The following is a 14,537-nucleotide window of genomic DNA, read 5'->3' as shown; positions in this document are numbered from 1 at the left end:
AAATCGGCAGGCTATTGGGAAGTGGAGTCTTTCCAGTCTTTTCCATCAGAATAACACATTCCTTATAATCAGCCACATTCGGCTGAGTCCCATTTGTATGTGGGTTCACGGTGTTGATGATGAAAGATTTAAGCATCATTACTGCCGTCACAAACACACAGATTAATAAAGCAAGTCAGACTCACGGCTCTTTCTTTGATTGTCTAAACCTTCGCCGGCTGGGATTTTAAGACATCGGGTTCTGGTCAGAGAAGATAGTTTCTCCCCACCATCCATCCAGCCTTTGAAGCAGGGGCTGCCGACACCTTCTCTGCAGCTGTGGCCCCGAGAGCGCTCTTTGATGTCCTGATTGGTTTCTATGAGAAGGGTTTCCTCTGCTCCCCGTTTCTCTGGAGTTCTCCAGGCGTTCCAGGAACCCGGCTGCTGATTCTCCTCCAATCTGTTTCTCTACATGTGTGACTTACTTGTCCCCAGCACAGGCAAGGGTCAGGTCTCCCACCCTCTAATGATGGGCCGGGCCTCGTAGGAGGGAGACAGCGTAATGGGAGTGTTGGCCCAAAGGGCACTGGGCCCTGAGAGCCGCCGTGCTGACTTTGAAGGTGGCTTGGTAATGGCTTTTCTCCCAACAGGAGGTAGTAACAGCACTGCCGCACTGCCACCGCCACCGAACACTTCACATCTAGCACAACTTTTTACTCATTTATTCATCCAGTCCACAAATATTTATTGAGCAACTACTATGGGCCAGACACTGCTCTAGGCACTGGGGACTCCGCAGTGAACGAACCCGAGAAGACTCCCTGCTGCGCAGAGTTTATATTTTCGTTGGGGAGAGTGACAAAATACAAAAGTAAATTGGTAAGTGAAGAAGGTTAAAAGTGTTGTGGAGGAAAATAAAGCAGGAGGTGGGGCAAGCATTACTCTGCACAATCTTAGACTCTATGAAGTAGGTAGAAGCTCCATTTTACAGATGGAGACAGTGAGGCTTACAGAGGTGAAGTGACTTGTCCCAAGTTTTCCAATTCATAAGCTGTAGGGTTGAGACAGAAATCCAGGTCTGTCTCATACCAGAGTGGGATACATTCCACATGCTCTCATTTATAAACAGATTCTTCAAACTGAAAGCATTTTTACTAGCTTTCATCTCTTAAAACTCTGTACTTTTAGTTCTTCAGCAACATCAGCCAATTACCAGGTTCCTCGTGGGTCTTTATTTAATCTCATCGCAAAGGCTGTCATCTGCCAGAGTCACTCTGCCATTAGCTCAGCCTCCCTGTTGCATTTGCTGCAGTGGATGGCTTCCCCTTTCCAGAAACTTCCTCCCCAACCCTCTCTGCTTTCTAAGCCCTCTCAGTTTCTCTCCTTCCTCATGGATTCTCCTCTTGCTTGACCCGCCCCATCATGTACTGTGTTCCCGACTGCTTGGGCCTCTTCTCCCAAACACCGTCCCTGGGTGGCCCTATCCTGTCCATGGTCTGGGCCTCACATGGGCCAGTGGCCCCAGGCTCTGCTGAGCTGCAAAGCTGTCTCACAGGCACCTAAACTCTAAAATGCAAGTTATTTTCTTCTCCATTCCTGCTTCCAAGTCAGAGAGAACGTTAACACCTGCCATCCAGCCATCCCTGACTGGGTGACTGACCCTGGACAATGTTCTCTCATTTACTTCCACATCCCATCAATGCCCGGTCCTGTGGGACCCACCGGCGCTGCATCACTGCCCTCCTTCCCTCGGCCCCTACCTCACCCCAACTCTCATCTTCTCACCTTCTCTCCCCAACCTGATGCTAGTCTGGCCATGTTCCCCCCCAACTCAGTGCTTCCAGGTGATCTTTATAACATATACACTGGTTATATATTCCTAAAAAACATTCCATGGAACCTCATTGTTTTTGGTCAAATGTCAAGCCTCCAGCCCTTCGTGATCTGCCTTCTGCTTATTTCTCTAGCTTACCTTCTTCCACTCTTTACAGGCTGCTCTTAGACCCAGCCATTTGGAGCTACCTGGAATTCCTTTCACGTAGCCCGGCATTTCATCACTTTGTTCCTCACTCCTACTGGCTGGACACATTGAGCTCCTCTGACTCCCACTGAGCTCCCCCTTCTCCGTGTCCTCACACCCCACCCAGATGCCACTTATCTCTCGTCCCCTCAACCCTCAATGTTCTGGTCCATCTCCCTAACAAACTGTAAGCTCTCCAACGTAAGCTATGCCATGGAAGGTAGGATGGCTAGTTTGTCTCTGTATCTTCCTTACCCACAACAGTGACTAGCACACAAGAGGCTCTTGATAATTGCTCACAGGCAAACAAAGTTCGTAGCCTGCCAAAACCAAGTTTTTGTTTAATGATTCCTACCAAAATCCATCTCACTAGAACTTATGGATCATATTTAGCGAATGTTAGACAAAAATCAAACCACAGTATGTAGCATAATTAAGAAGAAGAAAATATAAACAATGGTTATAAATAGTATTGCAAACAGATTCCAAGACTTGTGCTGATTTAATCAACAAACACGAAATGCTGAGATGATGTTTTCCTCTTGTCAGAAATGCCATAAAGTATAATGGACCTAAGCCAACAGTTCATCTCTGAGTCTCATTTTTCTTGTACAAACAATGAGGAGCTGGACTAGATGACCTCCAGGCACGTCCAGCTTTCACAGTCCAAGGATCTGACATCAAATTGCACCTGAGGCTCATCGTTTTTGCCCCTTATCCTTACAGCATCCTTCACCCCTGCTGTAGATGCATCTGTAGGTATCTGTCCCACCCACACATGAATAGTCTCCTCCGTCCCCATGGCCACGGGGTGGGCTCCTGGCAGCCATGTAATTACGGTGTGATCGTGCCCCCCAACTTCAACTGAACGGTTCAGGAATGGGCCCCGACCCAGGCTGGGCCAACTCGAGACCCTTCCCTGGGAATCAAGACTTGACCTAAGACAGACGAGGCCCAGTCAAAGCTGAGCTCTTAAGAAGCACCAAAAGCTGTGGCATAGCTCTCCAGCCATTCACTCAACTCATATTTATTGAGTATGTACACAATGCTAGGGCTGTTCTCGGCATCTTCTGCAGGCCACGGCAAGCCTTCAAGAACTGTCTGGTTTCCTGATGGCTTTCTAGCTCTCGGGCCCAATCCTTCCTGCGGCTCACCGCATTGCCACCCTTAGGTTCCTGGAGAGGCCCCCTCGGTCCTCATAATGAGGACTTTCTTTGATGAAGTTCACGCAACCTGGTGGTAGCTTAATTGCCCCTGAAGTGTTTCAACTCTTACCCCCTCACCACCTCCAGCTTTTTAGGGCTACCCTGAGCAGTTGTTCCCTCTCTCCTTGTGGGCCTTTTTCTATCGCGGCCTAAGGCCACGGAGCTCTCACAGGAACTCATACTAAGGGCCCAGAGGCAAGCACTGGGTCTTCTTTGAGTGTTTTTCATAAATCTTTTCTTTTTTCCTATTAAGCACGGCCATATAAGAAATGGAACAACAACAACACAAAGTTTAACAATGCTCTTAAAAGGAGGTAAAAGGGCCTCGCGTAAGTTCATTAGATACAACCCACCCCCCTCACAGCAGTTCCAGCAGAGAAAACATCTTGACAAATCAAGTCCCTTAGTCAAAACAAGTTGGAGTCCAAACACATGGAGTAGATATAAAATATATTATTTTCAGGAGACTGAAATCCAAACCACAAATTCCAGAAACGCATTTTCAAAGTGCTGCCTATTAGACATGCTCGTTTTAAATTAAATTGTGAGAGTGGTAAGGTATGGTTCGATTTATTTATTAGATCGCTATCAAGCTTTTCTCTACAGGGATCAAGGTGCTCCATGCACAGGCATTTGGAGAGAAGACTTGACTGTTTAGAAAATGTGAGGTTCTGTCAAAGCTGTTTCTCTCGAGTTTGAGAGTCCCCCTCCCCCCAGGGCACCGCCCTTTGAAGTCGACAGCTCCATGTGGCCGACCACAAGTCTAGCCTCTGGTGGAGGCGTGCACTGAGCCGACTCCAAACACTTGCTCAGGACTGCAGGAAGAATGATCTCGTGAGCACCCAGCTCTGCTCCCCAGCCTGCCTGCTTCCCTTGACAGGGCCTGACGGGGTGAACTTGGGAGAGCAAAGTCCTACAGCTCGTCACTCAGAAAGGTTGTTTTTTTTTTCCTTAGGTTATATTATTTAAAATGATTGTGGGCAAATAGCAGGCATGGCTTTCATTATCAAAGCCTTTCTGGGCTCACTTATTTTGAAACCAGATCAGAAGCACGAGTACATTTTCTGCCCTCTAGATTGAAGCGAAAACTCCTAGAATCAAACACTGCGCTTGATAGGCCGGACAGCCAATCCTACATTTAGGTCAGGTGCGGACTGCGTTTTCCTAAAGTGGCCTCGGCGATATTTTCTGCCCCTCATGCTCTGGTTCCCTTTTTAATAGGAAGACTGTATATCCCTCCCCTTGAATCCAGGTGGGCATTTGTGACTGCCTCAACCAGCAGAATACTGAGGAGTGATCCCCTGTGGCTTCTGAGGCTTCCACCTGGCAATCTCTCGTAGGATGCTTGTCCTCGGGATGCCGTGAGGAAGCTCAGGCCACGTGGAGAGGCCTGTGTGGAGAGGAACTGGGTCCTGTAGCTCACAGGCCGGGTTGAGCTACCAGCTGACCATCAGCATCAACCTGCTGACCACGTGAGTGGACCATCTTGGAGGCGAATTCTTCTCTGCTGCGCTCTGCCCAGAGAGCAGATACATGAACCAAATAAATGATTGATAATATTTTACGCCAGTGTTTTGACATGGCTTCTTACGTACCGATTGATAACCAGAACGGGTTGGGCGGGGGATGAGAGACTTCTGTGGAGAGTCTGATTTATACAGGAAAGCAAGCTAAAGCAATGAAAAGAAAGTGACTTTAACAAGTTGCAGCCTGACGCAAATGAGGTTCCGACTTTAGTAAGGGCAAAATACAGCTGCCTTGACTTCCCTCACAGAGGGTTTATTTGAGGCAGAGAATCTTGGACACACAGGCATTTTTCCTAACTTTCACTGTCTGTGGACATTTACATCAATAAGATTGATTTCTGTGAGCCACTTCTGAGGCCTCCCTACAGCACTGGGGCTGATTGACGAGTGCTTGTGGGGCAGAGGCGGAGCTTCTGAAGTGCTCCTGGTGGAGTCTGGGGTCCGAGTTGTTTTGGGCTTCTGCCTCCGTGCCAGGTGGCCAGGGTCTAGCCCAGCTGGCCTCTCTTCCCTTGAGCCATTTTGTCATGGCACGGGCACAGAATTTCACCGGCTCCCACACCTTGCTCCAGGAGGGAGGGTCTGTGTCCCCTGAGACCGAGGACATCAAGGCTGGACTCACAGGATAGAAGAGAAAGGGGGTCTGGAAAGACACCGCACAGCCGTATAAACATGGCTGCCCACAGGCAGAGAAAGTCCATGTCTCTTAGCAAGAGCAAGTCGGCAGTGACACAGGAAATGCTTGTGACTTTGGGGGAAGGTGTCAGTTCTCTTCTGTGTGATTCATTTGTTCACTCAGCAGTTAACCTGTATGCATCAAATGCCCACACACGGGCTCTGTACAGCAATACAAAGACACTCAAGGTGGCTCTTTTCTCAAGAGCCACAGTCTGGCCAGGATCACGAACTTGTGAAAATAAAAATAGCAAGTACATACTTAGCACTGCCTATAGGCCAGCTACTGTTGTGAATCCTCTGTATGTGTGAACTCACTTAATCCTCACCACAGTCCTGTAAAGTAGGTACTATTATCACCTGCATTTTACCGATGAGGCAACTTAGGCACAGAGGGCTTAAGCGACATACCCATGGTCACACAGCTGGTAAGTGCGGGAGCTCGAGTTCTAACCCAGACCATCCGACTCCGGATGTTACCACCACTCCCTATTGCCTCTTGTAAACAAACATGGGCAGTAGAAGGAGGTGAGTGGTGTTAATAGAGCATATACTAGATGGCCTCCTATTATTTACAAAAGCAAACAGAAAAGTGAGAGATGTGAAATAGAAAAGCGATCCCCAAAACCACCCCTGACAACACTCACCCTCCTACCTGACACTGCTAGGACATTTCTCCTGCTGGCTCCTTTGAGTCCTCACACTACAAAACCAGCCTCTTTGCTTCTGTTCTGTTCTCCAGAGAGACAAAGAAGGTGGACGAAACAGATTTCCATGCTGTCTGTGGACAGAAGACGAGCCCACCAGGTTTCTTTGACAGAGGCGAGGCGGGCTTCCGTCTCCCCGGGCAGGGCAGTGCTGGGCGGTGAGTGGGAGCCCGTGGGTCGCTGCTTCTCTGGGGTGACATAATGACAGAACAGTGACTGGCTTCGCCTTGCTTAGTAGCTGCTGCAAAGGAGGGTCAGGGAATACTCTGAGGGTCACTGGAGTTGACTGGTCTGGCTGCTGCCTTCTCTCCCTCGTGAAGTTGTTGAAACGTAGCCTCGGCTTACGGGCAGTAAGCTGGAAAGAGGAACCGTTGACTGAAGGCTGCTGCTCTCTGAATGGGCGCCCGCACAGGGCCACTCCCAACCTTCAGCGGGCGCCTGCTGTGCGTAAGGCCCATGCAGGTGCCCCGTGCTGAGGACGCAGGAAAGAACGAGACCCAGATGAGCCCTCCCTTCTCACAGCCATAGCTTTCACCTCCTTCTGATTGTGGCCGACAGCAAGAAATTCACTTACATCACAAGTGTGTATGTATGTGTGACTCGGTTATTTGGTTTCACGTTGCTAGCCTGTCCTATTTTTCTCCGTTAAGAAGTGCTGATTACAAATTTTCACTGCAAAGTAAAGGAGCTGTTACAGTGGAGGATTACTGGACTGAATGTCAATATTATGACATAGTATGAGTGTGTTTCATGTTTGATAATTGCAATCATTGTTGCTTTTGTTGTGGTCATCCATGTACAATGCTTGGTGTCAGTCTATTTATCTCTTGTAAAAATAAAATACAGTGTGTGTGTGTGTGTGTGTGTGTGTGTGTGTGTGTGTGTGTGGAAAAAAAAGAAAGAAAGAAAGAAACCCACCCGAACCGAGCGGGGAAAGCGGCGTGGTGGTGGCCGTGGTGGTGGGATGAATTGGGCAATTGGGATTGACATGGATACACTGATGTATATAAAATGGATGACTAATAAGGAAAAATATTTAAAAAAAAAAAAAAGAAAATTAAAGAAAGAAAAAAAAAAAAAGAAGTGCTGATTAAAACCCATTGAACTGAGATCTCGATCCACTGATGTGCAGTGGATCAAGCCGTTCAGTTAGAACACGCTAGTCTGGAGAAAGATACCTAACACGTATAATGATAAAGCAAGGAATAAGGGCAGTCACAGAAGCGCGCACAAAAGGTACAGAGCCCTGACGAGACACTGGGGCCTGGAAAACCCTCTCCTATGTTTTTCCTATCACCGTCATGGGGACCCGCAGTATACTGTGCGGGAATGTCTGCTGGTCTCTTTCCCAGAACATTTCCTGCTGGCTTCTCACCCCCCGCGCAGGCTACAGATACTGCCTCTGGTGACTCTGAGCCAAAGTCATCTGTGAAACCGTCTGTGAGTCCACAGACAGGACGGGGACAGACGAGCAGCTCAGCTCCCTTTCCAGCCCTACAGCTCTCCCATTTGGACGACAGTACCCCAGGCACAGAAGGAGCCCACGTGGACACCTTTATTTCATCAGGCTCTGTCTGTTTGTTCCTTTCACGCACAGTGTCAGTGGGTCTTGAGTGAGAAGAGGGGGAAGCAGGTCCCAGAGGCAAAGAGCAGGGCAGCAAGCGGCAGGAAAGCGATGGCTGTTGGCTGCTGATACAGAATGAAGATGCAGTGTGTGGAAGCAGCTCACACCACTGCACAAGTTTCTTCTCCTGGGGCTGCGCTGCCAGAGAGTCCCGGGACCAAGTCCCAGAGAAGCAGACAGGGTAACAGCAGATGACCCCAGGAGAGCTCCCTCACATGGGCTGGGTCTTGATGACCAGTCCAGGCATGGAGTTGACTGAGGAGCTGCATAGATACTGGAGAGGGAAAGCATCTGTGCTAATGAGTCATCAGGAAGAAAAGAATTAATGACACATGAATATTTAACTTCCAAGAAAATACCTGGCAGCATCCTGGCGCCAAGAAATGTTGTGGTTAAGAGCATGGGCTTTGGAATAAGACTGACCTGGGAACAAATCCTGTTGTCCCATTTCCTGTGCGCTGTTTGGAAAACACCTGAGAACGGAGGGGAGGATGACCCAATTTTGGCCTTCTGGAAGTTCACATCTACTGCTTAAGCTTTCTGAGCCTCAGTTTCCCCACGGGTAAAGCAGGGATAATGAAAGGGTTGTTGTGAGGTTTGAATATGAGAATGGCTGATTCCCTGGTACAGCTGACCACAGGTTAGCTGTTTGACTTTGGTAGTGAAAAGCATCAGAGAACAGGACCAGGGAGACTGGTGAATGGCCGTGGCCATGAGAGGCTCCATCTCTTCGATCCACATCCTCTTCTTTCCACTGGCCTGAAACCAACGTAGAAGACACCCTCTCCTGACGGCGTCGCCCCCACCTCAAAGACGGAGCTCTTTGAGAAGTCACTGTTAGGTCCTCAAAGCCCTACCGTTCCTTTTCACATTTATCCCAATTTTGTTTAAACTTTGAACACATGGGCCAGAGGTAACTTTCCTTGCCAAGTTCTGTGGAATGATGGGAAGAGCCGGCCACGGAGGCCCATGTAGAAATGGAACAAAATGATTCTCCCTTGGGCTGCTGGGGTGACGAGGGCTACTGGGCCAGCCCACCAAGACTCTCCCACCCCCTTCAGACAGATGAGAGCCCCTGGCTACCGAGAGCAGAGGCCCGGCAGCTGCGGGCCGAGGAGTGGATCCTGACAGCTGCTGGAAGAACACACATTCCTTTTTCTTAAATCCATTACATGGAAACCTCTCTTTGAGATCAGTCTCCAGAGGCGGGGGCATCTCTTCATGAGCTCTAACTCCAGGGATTTGAATGGAGAGAAACACAGCAGGCCAGTGCTGGCCCAGGACGCTTCTAAACATCCTCTCAGGCAAAGCTCCCCTTATGACAGCAAAGTTTCCGACCACAAGAAGAGCTGCAGAAAATACTCCATATAGTTTAAAAGGGTAATTTAAAAATGTGATGTCTCATGGTTCATGAAACAGTGATGGAAAATGCAAGTGGACAGTCCTCCTACAACAGACGGTCTATGTTGGCCTCCAGAGAGTTGCAAAGTCCCTTAGCACATTAAAGGCACTGTGAAATCTGACAGCAAAGAATTTCAGGTTAATTTTCTGTTTATCCCAGGGGTTCCCAAACATATTTGGTCACAGAACCCTTTTGCCAGGACACAGTTCTTTCCGCAGAACATCACTGGCCTAAGAGCGAGTTAAGGTCTCCTCTCACTGACACGGTGCCTCCTTGCAAATTAGAAACTCCTGCAGTAAGCAGAGTGCAGACAGGTTCGGGCCTCCACGTGTGCCCTTGGCCTGACCATGGACGCAGCAGCCTGACTGGGAAAGGACAAAATGGGCCGTCCTCAGACTTGACGGATCAGGGCAGGAAAGTCCACTCCTGTTAACTTTAGTCTCTCTCCAAGGTTAAGTCCAAGCTTATGAATGAAGGAATAGGGTGCTAGGGTGGAGAAGGTCAGAGACCACCTCTAGCCTGGAAGCTTCTGTACAAACTAGCCACCATGAAGGGCTGCTGGACAACCCTGGGCTTACATTTTACATGGGAGTCCACGAACACTTTTGAGAAGCTGAACTGTGCTGCATTATTTAAAAAAAAAAATAAAACAGAGGGAAAATGCACCAGCCGCGCATTGCATCAGAAGCTGATGATAATTGGGAGCATTGGGAAGGAGACTGGGTGTCCATTTCAGACATTTACTGCTTGGTTTAGAGTCTGATTGGCTTCCGTCCTCTGGCTTTTGGAGTGGACCAGTTTTCCTGGCATATGCATTTATTGAACTCTGAAAGGCCAGATCTTCTATGCAGATTAATTCATGATTTCAAAGATGCTTTGAAGCTGGCAAAACATTCTGTTATTTCCAAGAGTTATTACAACTGAAATCCTGGCATAGACGAGGAGGTCAGCCTGTAATCTTATTTAGATCTTTTTAAATTTAGAAACTTTATAGTGGGTTAAAAATAGATCACATTTGTGTACTTTTCCTCCTTTCATCTCCACTGCAAAGGCTGTTCAGTAATTTTGACCTACCCTCAATACTAGCCAGGGAAATTCTCATGCTTGTCACCCAGGAGTGCTAAGCCAAAATAAAAGTCATTTTCAAGTGGATTTTGGGGTGATCCTAGTTATACAACTGAGCAGAGTTACTCATTATCCCACAGAGTAAGTTCTAGAATTAAGTGCACTGGGCTACCACTAAGATCTGTGAATGGTATGTGGATTCCTGTTTAGTGAAAATGTGGGCCACGAGGGAAGTTTTCTTTTTTTTTTTAAAGAAATTCACGTTCTTTTATTTATTTATTTATTTATTTTTGGCTGTGTTGAGTCTTCGTTTCTGTGCGAGGGCTTTCTCTAGTTGCGGCAAGTGGGGACCACTCCTCATCGCGGTGCGCGGGCCTCTCACTATCGCGGCCTCTCTTGTTGCGGAGCACAGGCTCCAGACGTGCAGGCTCAGTAATTGTGGCTCACGGGCCCAGTTGCTCCGTGGCATGTGGGATCTTCCCAGACCAGGGCTCGAACCCGTGTCCCCTGCATTGGCAGGCAGATTCTCAACCACTGCGCCACCAGGGAAGCCCCCACGAGGGAAGTTTTCAATAGTGCTACCCTGGAGGGCTTGTGTCCTTACCTATTGCTCAGAAAAGATCATAATGCTTAGGTCAAGAGAAGCTGTATGAGGCCGGAAGGTCAGGCTGCTTATAACCGAAAGTTAAATGAAGACTGCACCCGATTTCAGAAGGGCCAAATCCTGGACGTGCTCCTTTGTGGTACTCGCCAGGGTTAGGGGTACCAGCATTTTCAAGCCCAGCAAAGATAGCGTTACACTCAGGATTACCTCGTCATGGTTACTTTACCTTCATGAACATGCTAAATCCAGTTTTAAGGAGATCAGTGAGGCCTGAAGACATGTGTTCAATGTCAACGGGATCTGGCCTCTCGGGATTAAATATTTCCTCCACAACCTGCTTCAACAACGGCTTATAGGATGCCTGGAAAGACAAAACATTGTGCTGTAAGTAAAAGGGTTTGTTTGATTTGCCTGGAGAGAGGGTAGCTTTCTCTGCACCAAACGAAGCAAAACCAGTTTATTTTGATACTGAGCAATGGCTATGATTCTCTGTGTGTGAAAAGACAATATAACAACATTGCTTTTGGGGGGAAATTTTTATCCCACTACACTAGCACTATTTTTTGTTCCTCACACTCCCTTCCACAAGCAAATGCCTCTTACCAGAGCTATAATCCTAGTATGGCTAATTTTTCAACCTAGATTTAAAGGGACATTTTTTTGCATGAAGTATACTGAAAAGCAAAGTACTGTCAGCCGATATAGACAGGAAGACAATCTCCTCAACATTCTTAGAATTATGCTCCCTTCTGCTAGGATCCCGAATGTTTTCTTAAAATGTATTGTCACTATCCAAGTCCAAAGCAATCCCTCCGTCTTTTAGAGAGGTCAACTCCAAGTACAAACTGGCCAGAAAAAGCAACAAGATGCCAAAAGAAATCTGACCAAGGTCGGGGCTTAGAGAAAGCAAGCCACGTGGGCTATGAGAATTTCAGTAGAATTAGGCTGATGTGAACTTACAGCAACTACAGTTTGGTAAATGGTGCTAAATTTATCCACCTTTAGGTAGTATTTGGAGGTAGCTCCCTCTGACCAATGTATATTGTAAGCATGTTCCCCCACCTCTTTCCTTGGGTCTCCTTCCTACCAAGCTTTTCCTCTCTCCTTCCCTCCCCATCGGCCGCACCACCTTCCTCCCAGACCTGTTGCTACCTCTGCTGCTCCAGTTATGTTCAGCAGCCTGGTTTGAGCATGAAGGGTGAAGGAAGAGGAATGTCTTCGCTCAAAGCACTCTGCTATATCTATTACAGGCTCAGGAAAGCCAGGCTAGGACAGCACTGTAGAGATGTCATGAACTGCTTCTCTCTTTGCACTGGCCAAATCTGTAACCGGCCTCTAGCCAGCGTTGAGGATATTTGGTATGTTAACTTCACCTCTGGCTTCATCTTGCTTTTCGGAGTCATTTTTTACTCTGATTTCCCCCTTATTCCAACTTTCTTACTTGAAATACCTTAGAAATAAGGCAGGGTATAAACCATCAAAATCATAAACAGTCATTTAGCTAGAAGGTAACTGGTGCATTTATCAAGGATAAGATGCAGGGAGAAATAGCAGCTGTTGAGTTGAGGGTGCAGCTCTCCTCTGCTTAGTAGTCAAACAGACCATTGCGTGCCCAGAGATCTCATAGGCAAATGCTCACGAAGGGAAAGCCCTGGGCAGAGACACCGATAACACAGAAATTGAAAAAACCAAAAACTGTGAGTCAACCTTCCTAATACCAACATAGATTTTAAAAATTTATCATACAGGCAAAAATACAGAGGTTTGAAAATACACTTTTTTGATGAGGCCGTGGGGAAACAGACACGCTCATATACTGCTGGTGGGAGTGTAAATTGTCACAATCAGTGTAGAGGGTAATCTGGCAATATCTATCAAAGTTACAAATGCATCTGACCTAGCAATTCCACATCTAGGAATTTATCCTAAAAATATGCTAGTATATGCAAATGAGATCCACAAAGGGCTGTTTATTGTTTATAATAGCAAAAGATGAGAAACTCATGTGCCCATCAGTAGGAAGCCGTTTCATAAATGGGATACATCCACATGAAGGAATGCTATGGAAGCAAAGAGGGAAGCTCTGTGCTGATGGTAAAAAGCAAGGTGTAGAATAAATCGTGAGTGGAAGAAGCAAGGTGAGGAACAGTGTGTATGATGGGCGTTTGTGTAAAATGTGCCAAAGGGAATATGAAAGTTTGCATTTGCTGAAACATGCAAAAAATAAACTCTGGTGTGATATACAGAATCACCATGAGCAGTGATCATGGAGTGGGGGACCGGACAAGGGACAAAGGTGGGAGGAAGCCTTTTCACTATATTCCTTTTTTAAAAAGCACAGTTAAAACATCACTACACACACACACACACACACACACACACACACACACACGGCACGAATGGCCTTTTTTTCCCTCACCTGTTCAAAATTAATAAATTATTTATGCATGGAAGAGATTCGAGTAAAGCACACCAAAATGTAAACGAGGGCTAACTCTAGGTTCTGGGAGTAGGGGACATTATTTTCTTTTTTTTCTAAATTTTAGAAATTGACAGGTATACTTCTGGAATCATAAAACAATCCAATAAATATTTTCAATGTTAAAAAAAAAAAGTTCATGGAATGGCCTCTGAATTCTACAAATCCTCTTCCCTGAGTAAATTGTCTTGAAAACTTTTCTACCATCTCAGCCTTTCCGGATACTTAATCTCTTAAACTTTAATCTCTTTAAACTGCTCTCCATGGAGAAGTCCTTTGGCCAATACTCTGCTACCTTATCATCATTATCATCAAATATTCATCGACTGCTTCTTTAGAAAAAGAATCCAATTTTTGGACAGGCACATGATCAACTGGCTGAAAGGCTCCATTCTCCAGCCTTCTTTGCTGTTGGGTTTGCAAGTTCTGGGCAATGAGATGTAAGTAGAAGGGGAGTGGGACTTTCAGAAGTCTTCTATTTTTAAAGGGGAAGGGTATGCTTTCCTCCCCTTTCTCTGTTTGCTGCCTGGAACATGGAAGTGATGACTGGAGCTCCAGCAGCCACTGTGTAAGACAGGGCCATTCCTTAGAGATACTGGAACAGAGGGCTGGAAGAAACCCAGGTCAGTGGAGACTGGTGGAGCCACTATAAACATAACACAGATGTACTGAATCAGGACCTACTTATGTGACAAGACAAAACCTTGCATGTTTCAGCCTTACATTTCAGATCTTGTTACTTGAAACTGAATGAAATTCTAACGGGTACAAAGCACAAAGGGAAGATAAAGAAATAAAAAGGCCATTTCTTCTTTCCAGGAGTTTACAGTTATTTGTTTTATTAGTCTACATATAGTTATATAGAATAACATTAAGCAGAACCACAGAGAAGTACACATACGCTGTCACATTTAAGAGAGGAGAGAGTATACCCTCAACCTACAGAAAACAAAAGAGGCTGTTGCTTCCCGTAGGATGTACCTTCTGTAAGAAGGAAGAGTAGTAATCCTGAGAAGAGCTCAGGTGTAGGAAAAAGTTGGTCCTGTTGTCCAGCTAAAACACTATGCCTAGGGCCTCCTCTGTGCAAGTACAGTGTACCAGGGTGACAGGATTGCTCTCAGGGCTCCAGAAGCCCCCATGCAGACCATGAGACAGGGAAAGAAGGAAGCGTACAGGGTTGGGGATCCCGCTCTCTCCCTGGCTCCAATTTCAGCTAAGCCCTGGGGAATGCAGCTCTGGGGAGAAAATGCCCCC

The 14,537-nt window shown here is 46.8% G+C and overlaps 1 protein-coding gene across 4 annotated transcripts in view; it reads right to left on the bottom strand.

Annotated features, from left to right (window-relative positions):
* SCFD2 (sec1 family domain containing 2) overlaps positions 1 to 14,537 on the bottom strand; it is a 409,841-nt gene that overhangs the window by 17,223 nt on the left and 378,081 nt on the right. For 3 of the 4 annotated variants that reach the window (XM_007180800.3, XM_007180802.3, XM_007180801.3), the window contains exon 7: positions 11,031 to 11,165. The exons of the other annotated variant lie outside the window; for it this stretch is intronic. In XM_007180800.3, coding sequence (XP_007180862.2) covers positions 11,031 to 11,165 — 135 coding nt within the window. The remainder of the gene's footprint in view (positions 1 to 11,030; positions 11,166 to 14,537) is intronic. 4 annotated transcript variants of the gene reach the window in all.

This window comes from Balaenoptera acutorostrata, chromosome 5 (assembly GCF_949987535.1).
Source record: "Balaenoptera acutorostrata chromosome 5, mBalAcu1.1, whole genome shotgun sequence".
Classification (NCBI taxonomy): Eukaryota; Metazoa; Chordata; class Mammalia; order Artiodactyla; family Balaenopteridae; genus Balaenoptera; species Balaenoptera acutorostrata.
Note: the sequence above shows the minus strand (reverse complement) of the source record. Positions and strands in the feature narration are given on the sequence as shown.